The following is an 8,066-nucleotide window of genomic DNA, read 5'->3' as shown; positions in this document are numbered from 1 at the left end:
TCGTCTGCTTCCCGGAGTCCACTGCCCATGGGAAGGTATAGTGCTCCTGGATGACTCCTGGTTCTGTGCTCAGGGATCACTCCTGATGGAACTCGGGGGACCATACGGGGTTCCAGGAATTGAATTGGGGTTGGCAGCATGTCGGGCAAGCAGGCGCACTGCCCTACCCACTGTTCTCGCTCTCCAGCCGCCTTGTCTCCCTCAGCTGCCTGGGATGGGCCACATTCTCTATAGCCTGTGTGCTGTGGTGTCCGGGGGGCTGGTGTCATCCTCTCCTGTGGGAATCAGCACCAGGTCCACGTCTGCTGGCAGAAGAGTGGCCAGTTGGGCCGAGGAGCTGCCAGAAAAAGGTGAGCAGCCATAGTCCCCGCCACACACGTGTGAACACAGCACCCCGCGGCTCCAGAGTTGTCGTGGGCCTACCACACCAGACTGTCGGACCTCAGGTACAGGGGCTCCTGCCGCCCCCAGGCTGCACCTGGTCCTCACCCACTTCCTCGGAACCAGCTTCCTTTTACCAGCCTGCCTCTCCCCTTCTTCTTTCTAGCTAAAACCAGCAGACCCAGACCTTTCCCTCTCTCCTGGGAACAATAAACGTTCCACATGCCCAGCCCGAGCCCACAGGGCTCTTCCTGGATGGGGACTTTGTTCCCTCAAGCAGCACCCTGGCCCTGGGAGGGAGCCTCTTGCGAGGTCCGGCCACAGGCCCCCCTCCCTGAAGCCATGCCGCACCCCTCGTCAGCTCTCCCTGGCCTCCTCTCCTGGTCCTGCCTCCCATCCCTCTCAGCCACTTAAGCAGCCTCCAGACACCTGCTCTGACATGGGCAGTTGCACCCAGGGCCATTAGGCACGCCGCGTGACCTTTTTTAGAAACTCTATATCTGTCACCCATTTTTGTTTCCTGTGTGAAAATTCCCCCCTCCAATCAGCAGCAACTGCCCCTGCTGACCCTGACTGCCCTCCCCTGCTCACCCTGACCCCAGGGGAAGAGGCGTGGGATGCCTGGAGGATAAGGTGGCATGTTTGCACTCTGCACTTCATTCAAAGCGCACTGCTAAGGGTCGAGGCTGTGTTCTTGCCATTTATTAATCCGCAATGAGTCTTCAAGTCTCCTCGGGGAAGTGCGGCGACAGAGCCATGGCCTCCTCCCCACCCCATGCTGTCAGCCCGAGCTCCTCGAAGGTCAGGCCCGGGCAGTTCTCTGCAGTCCCTCCCGGGACACAGGGGCCGAGGGGTCCGGCAGGCACAGTCGCCGTGTTGGCTGTCGGTCCCTCGAGAGGGCACTAGCCTGAGCCTGGGTGTGGGGCACCAGAGTAGGTTTCCCAGTCATTCTCATCCTCCTCTCCCTCTCCTGGGGGCGGCCGTGCGGGTGGCAGAGGCGGGATGGAGTCTGACATTTGGGCGAAGGTTCCACCTGGCCCCTCGCTGGCCCCTGCCCCAGGTCCTTTCCCGAAAATACCTGGGAGGGAAAAGGGGGAGGGGGAGGGGTGAGGGGGCTGGTTGGGGACCCCGCTTCCCCCAGCCGCTAGAGACAGAAAAACATGAAGTGCAGGGCAGGGTGGGCCCCACACCGTCTCACGCTGCCTCTGAACTTTGCGCCTCATGGCCAGCTTGTTGAAGAGATCTGACATCTGGTCCCCGCCGTGGCTGGTGGCCCTCGCTGCAACAGGAACACCGGAACACCATGACAAGTCAGGGGTTGGCAGCAAGTACCAGGCGCCCTACGCGTGTCGCTCAGCTTTCCTCAGGGCCCTATCCGCTTTCTCTGCTCACAGGGCTCGCTCCCCCGGGCTCCTGGAGCTTCGGTCTGTCCTGGGTTCAGCTCTAGGGAACTCACCTGAAATGTGACTCTCCTGGCACTATCATAGCCCTCCATGTGCCAAAAGGGCAAGTCGAGCTGTCCCCTGCCTGGGCACAAAACTAGCCCCAGGAGGGGTTCCCGTGCAGAGCTCATGGGGTTCTGGGGTTTGGGCCTGTGGCTGCAGCTCTGTGCCCAAGGCTGACCCGATAGGTCTGGGAGTTGCAGTGCACAGGAGTTGTGGCTGCAAGCAGCTGCGAGAAGCCGCTGGAGCTAACCTCTGTGTTCTCTGTCTCAAACAGAACATTTGAGGCTGGAGCGATAGTACAGTGGGGAGGGCATTTACCTTGCATGCAGCCAACCCAGGTCCCATTCCCCACATCCCATAGTACCGCCCCCAGCACCGCCTGGAGCAATTCCTGAGTGCAAAGCCAGGAGTAACCCCTGAGCATCACCAGGTGTGACCCAAAAAGCAAAAAAAAAAAAAAAAAAAAAGAAAAAGAAAATTTTCTATTCTCTCCTCTTTTGATGAGGCTGTCTCCTACCAGCTCAGAGAGGCAAGTTCAGCTAAGCAAGTTCCAAAAATGGGATCAGGTAGGAGGACGTGGGGGGTGAAGAGGGGAGCCCCAGGGCTTAGACTCACCGCAGAGGGGACACTGACCACTGACCCGCGGGGACAGCAGGAGGCCGGGACAGAAGACACCCTTCCCTCCTCCCCCAGCTCCCCCACGAGCTGCCTCAGCGTCTCCTCACCTTGTTCCTGCTCTTTCTGATTCTTCTTCTCCAGCTTGTGCTCCTTGACGCTGTGCAGCTTGGCCCTGCCAATACCCCCAGCCTGGCGGATGGACTCGAGCAGAGCGGCCCGGCCACTAGACGGGTCCATGACTTCCTTGGGGGCTCCCTGGACCGGCGCTGGGGTAGGCAAGGGTGTGAGGAAGAGAAGTGGCCTGGGCAGGGGCTCGGCTGGGGGACAGCGCTGCCCAGCCTCGCTGGGGTGCTGGGGTGAGGGAGCTGGTACTTGGGGACCTGGGTGCTAGCTGTGTCCTCCGTGTCCTGAACTGGGGGGTGTGTCACCCTGCAGAGGCGGCCAGGTACTGCCAGTGCCAGAGGTGCCCCCGAGACAGGTGTGCCCTCTGGGTGCGGGAGCTCTGCTTCCGCTGTTCAGGAAGCCCCTTTCCCTGCTGGGTATACCAGAAGGGGGGACCCCCCTGGAGTCCTGCAGGAGTCAGGGTTGTACCCGTGGGGCTCCACCATCCCCTCTGAGGATTCCAGTGGAACAAGATGTTTGGACTCAGCACTGCTCCCAAGACTGGGAGCGAAAGGCCACTTAGCGGGACAGGAGAGGCCTTCCCGGAGCCAGAAAGCAGACAGAGGGGCGGGCAGGAGAGCCGAGGGTCACTGCTCCTACCTGCCTGGGGCCCCGCGCTGCCCGCGTCCTCCGTGGCGGCCTCCTGGGGGGGGCAGCGGGGGCGGGGGGGGGGGCGCTGACCAGCATGGCCGGGGCCAGCGGCGGTGGCGGCGGCGGCAGCGCTGAAAGAACGCCACTGCCACCGTCTAGGTCTGAAACAGAAAGGCAGAAAGGCCAGGGTGCCCGGGAAGGGGGCGGGGGGCGCCGAGGAGCCCATCCCCACCCGGCCCCCGGCTTCCCCGGGCTTGGCGAGCACCTCCAGCTCCATGGCGAACGCGGGCAGCTCAGGGATGGTGCCCGGCGCCGATGGCGCGATGCCCGGGCCCAGGTCGGCGCTGTAGGCGAGGTCGTCGGCCATGCCCGGCAGGTCGGACGGCACGTCGATCTCGGGCACCTGGCCCAGGTCGGGCACGTAGAAGTAGCTCTCGCGGGCCTGTGGGGGGAGGGCCAGCTGTGAGCGGCGCCCTGGGCCCGCCCCCCGCCCCCCCCCCCCCCCCCCCCCCCCGTAGCCTACAGCTCGCTGCCCACCTGCCGCTCCAGCTGCTCCCTCTTGCTGATGGAGAGCAGCGCGTCGACTGGCCTCTCCTCCGTCTGGGTGCCCAGCGACACGTGGGTCCTGGTGACCGCGCCGGCCAGGGGGTCCAGGAAGACGTACTTTTTGTACCTGTGGAGGTGGGCGCCAGGCTCAACCTGCGGAGGCCCGTGGCCCTGACCCCCCTGTGCTGTTCCAGGAGCGCCCTCGAGTTGGTGTATGGCTCACTGGGCTTGGTGGGCGCCGCCAGCTCCATGGCGAAGGCGGGCAGCTCGGGGATGGTGCCCGGCGCCGGAGGGACGGCTGGCTTGGAGAGCAGAGAAGGGAGCGGAGGCCGGTCGTCTTGCTGCTTGGTATTGTCCAGACCACAGCGCTGCCACAGGATTTTCAGCCTTTCCAGGTAGACGGAGGGCCCCACTTCCTCTCCATTCGAGTTCACGATGGAGGACACTGTGCCTGTGGTGGTAGACATGCATGAGACCTCCATCTGCGGGGAGATGCCTGTTGAAGTGGGAATCCGGTCTTTGCCCTCCCTCTCCATCTCGATCGCCCAGAGGCCTCTCTCAACATAGCTCCGGAAGAACTGTGAGGAGTTTTTCAAAAATGGCTCAATGTCAGCATCTGAATATTTCTTCTTGTATTCATACAACTCTGCTAGGCCCTCTTTCGTGTTCTATTTAGAACCAATCTTAAATATCTCAGCTAAGAAGTCATTCACATTGGCCTTTGATGATTTTTCATCTATTCGAGATGCTCCCTTTTCGGTTTCCTTGTCAGACTTGCTCCCTGACTGGTCCATACTGTGCTTCATCACGCGGCAGAGGTGGGCCTCAAGCTCCGACTCATTCTTGTTGTCGATCATTGTGAGGTGGTCGAGGATCTTGGGTCCTTTTAATTTGCATAGAGTGTGCAGCAATGTTTTTAGGGTCCTTATGGGAAATTCACTTTTGCATTGTTTCAATTTCTCTTTGGGAAAGACCTTCATGAAAATGTGTATATCTAAAAGTATTCTGTCTAGATTAATGTGGTTGATGGTATCAGGTAACAATCGGACCATTCTCCAGAGACACTTCATAACAAGCTCTGAAAATTTGGGAGAACTGGCTGTTGCTAGTAGGCTGTCTTGAAGCAAAACAAGTAGGGCACTCAAAATGTTGGTTTGATCTGACTTCTCCAGAACCTTCACCACCAAGAGGTTCACACAGGTTCACCAAGATCGGATCACCTGTTGTCCTTCCTCCAGATCTTCAATTCGAGAGTCCAGCATTAGGGTGATGAGACCATGCATCAGATCTTTTAGCACTCCAGTGGAGGCCTCCTGGGCTAGACTCTCTATCTGAAACAGTGAAATCATATTGCCAATGATACAGCTGTACAATTTGATGATTTCATCCTTCTCCAATTTCTCATCTGCCATGTGTGTGTGGTTAATGAGTCTCAGTTGCATGAACGTGGCTATGAGAAACTGATCAATATGGGCGGACATAGCTTCAACTTTGTCTTCTTGTCTCAGGACTTCATCAATCTGAGTCAGAGCTTGGATGTTTGTGTTGATGTCACCACTGGCCACTTGGGAGATAATAAAATTGATTGTGGATGCTGTATTACTGTGCATATCATCAAAGTCGTCGGCCATGCCCGGCAGGTCGGGCAGGCAGGACGGCACATCTATCTCAGGCACCTGGCCCAGGTCGGGCACGTAGAAGTAGCTCTCGTGGGCCTCCGGGGGGAGGGCCAGCTCTGAGCGGTGCCCTGGGCCCACCCCCTGCCCGCCGCCCACAGCTCGCTGCCCACCTGCCGCTCCAGCTGCTCCCTCTTGCTGATGGAGAGCAGCGCGTCCACTGGCTTCTCCTCCGGCTCGGTGCCCAGCGACACGTGGGTCCTGGTGGCCGCGCCAGCCAGGGGGCCCAGGAAGACGTACTTTTTGTACCTGTGGAGGTGGGTGCCAGGCTCAACCTGCGGAGGTCTGTGGCCCTGATCCCCCTGTGCTGTTCCAGGAGCACCCTCGAGTTAGTGTATGGATTCCCAAAGCACAGACTTCCGAAGCCACCCACAGGGCTAAGCCACCGATGGGGACCCTGCAGGGGAGCCCCAGTCCCCCCCCCCACCAGATGTACAGGTTTTCGGTGGTGTTGAACAGCAGCAGGGAGCTGACTGAGCTGATGTTGTTGGGAAGACCCCCCAGGTCCTCCTCGGTCTCATCCTTGGGTTCCAGCCTGGTGGTCACACACGAGGAAGTATTTCAGCTTCTCCTGGAGGAGGGACAGAGGGATGCTGCATTCTGCATTAGGCCCAGCAACCTCCATCCCGTCCCAGTCCATGCTCTGGGGGACTGGAATCCTAACGTGCGGGCCACTGGGCACAGTAGCCCACAGGAGCTGAGTGCCCACAGACCTGCAGGGCCCGCTTGTCCAGGGGCTGGTGCTTGCTCAGGATCCTGTGGCGGGGGCATCTCTGCAGGCCGGGGTCCTGGGCCCCCGTGAAGATGGAGCCATACTCCCGCAGGTGCTCGGGAGCTGGGTAATTGGCACTGGAGAACACCTGCAGGCACAGGGGAACCTGAGTCCCGTGGTCCAGGAGCCTGAGACAGCCCAGTGGGCCAAGGACTGGCTGCAGAGAAGTCTGGGCAGGAGGGAGCCCTGGGGAGGGGTCGGTAAGCAAGGGCAGGGGGCAGGCAAGTTCCATAGCACAGGAATGTGGGCAGGGCAGACTCTGAGCCAGAGTGGAGGCCACCGGGCCAAACGCCTACCTTAATGGCCTTCTTACTGCCTTTGATCTTCTCTATCTTGGCCTGGGCCAAGGAGACCCTTTCCTCAATGGCCTGAAGTTGGCTCTGGCTCTGCTCCACACGCTGGGAGATCCTGCATAGAGAAAAAGGCCACAGGCTGGGGACTATTCCCCCCCCCCTTGCTGCTAACAGGGGGCTGCCCAGCGGACTCCAGAACCGCATAGTAGCCTTGACCGGGTTGATCCATGGCACGGTGCAGGAATGATATTTAGTCAACTCCTGTGAGCTAGAAACATGGCCAGCCACTCTAGTCCCAAGTGTCACTGGACGTGCCCATCCACAGGGACAGGGTTCCTATGACCCCGAGCTCACCCTCAAGCAGAGAGAGAATTGCCAGTACTTCCCCAGACAGATTCGCCTGTTTGCCAGTGGGAAAACCGGAGCTGGGCCGGGCCAGGTGACCTGCAATGCCGGGCCCAAAGCCAAATCCTGTGAGTACTGCCCCAGTGCACGGGAAAGGCTCGTGTGGGGAAAGCTGAAGTCGTCCCTGGGGCCCTCCATGGCTAGATGCCTCACCAGCTTCCTTGCCCACCCCCCTGGTCGCTGGGATCTAGGCCACCCCCCACCGTCCCCAGAAGGCAACATCTGCGTTCTTGTCTTGTGGCCTGAGAGTCAAAGACATGCAAGCCCCCCAGACATCTGTCTGCAGGACCCTTCTTCGCTGAGCCCCTCCTCTCTGTGGGAAGAACATGCACCTGCACTTCCCGCCCTGTCCCCTTTCGTCCTGTGGGTCACATGATCACATGACCACACGTCTCTCGGGCCCAGCAGCTCCAGTGTGGTTTTCGTGGGATTTGTTTCTTATTTCGGGGATTGGAGGCCACACCCAGTGATGCACTGCACTCAGGAATTATGCTTGGTGGCACTCGGGGGACCACATGGAATGCTGGGGACGGACCCCAGGCCCAGCGTCCTGCCCGCTGGGCTCTTTCTCTAGCTTGGTTCTGCTCCCACCTGTACTGCCAGGGTGTGCTGCAGAGCCTGGTGCTTCTGGAGGGGGGGGGGCTGCGCTTACGGGATGACAGTGACTCGTCCCCGCATCAGCGCATCTGAGCGCATTCTCCCAGCCACTCCAACCCCAGCGCCAACGGCCCCATGCCCAGGGCCTTTCAGCTCTGTGTTCCTGTGGCGTACACCTGTGCACAAGGGAAGCCAAATGGAATGTCAAGTTCAAGGGGAAAGGGACGGGATGGGGGAATTTCGGTCAAAGGGGCCATGATATTTAGGGGGCTGGAGAATACAGGGTCTGGGACTAGGGTTTCCTTAAAGGGCAAAACGAGGGGGAGAGAGCTTAAAGTGCTAATGTGCATGCTTCGTATACAGGAGGCCCGGGTTTGGTCCCTAGCACTGCATGACGCCACCCCCATGCCCAAAGTATGGCTGGGAGAGACCTCTGAGTGCAGCATGAGGAGCAGCCCCTGGGTGCTGCCTGTGTGACAACTCACAAGAACAACCAAGGTTGGAATGGTCAGTCAACACCTTGGCGCAACCTCCCCAAACTACCCGCACTCCCCAGACATTCCCAACCAGTCAATCTCCC

At 59.8% G+C, this 8,066-nt stretch overlaps 1 protein-coding gene across 1 annotated transcript; it reads right to left on the bottom strand.

The window, feature by feature from the left end:
- Positions 1-1,283: 1,283 nt before the first annotated feature.
- Positions 1,284-7,585, bottom strand: LOC130038614 (WASH complex subunit 1-like). Its single transcript, XM_056130441.1, is given in 11 exon segments — positions 1,284-1,461; positions 1,594-1,660; positions 2,552-2,710; positions 3,176-3,328; positions 3,390-3,639; positions 3,735-3,870; positions 5,856-5,972; positions 5,974-5,990; positions 6,133-6,279; positions 6,488-6,599; positions 7,542-7,585. Coding segments are annotated over 11 exon segments (1,380 nt in total).
- Positions 7,586-8,066: the final 481 nt, after the last annotated feature.

This window comes from Sorex fumeus, unplaced genomic scaffold, assembly GCF_029834395.1.
Source record: "Sorex fumeus unplaced genomic scaffold, SorFum_2.1 ptg000078l, whole genome shotgun sequence".
NCBI lineage: Eukaryota > Metazoa > Chordata > Mammalia > Eulipotyphla > Soricidae > Sorex > Sorex fumeus.
Note: the sequence above shows the minus strand (reverse complement) of the source record. Positions and strands in the feature narration are given on the sequence as shown.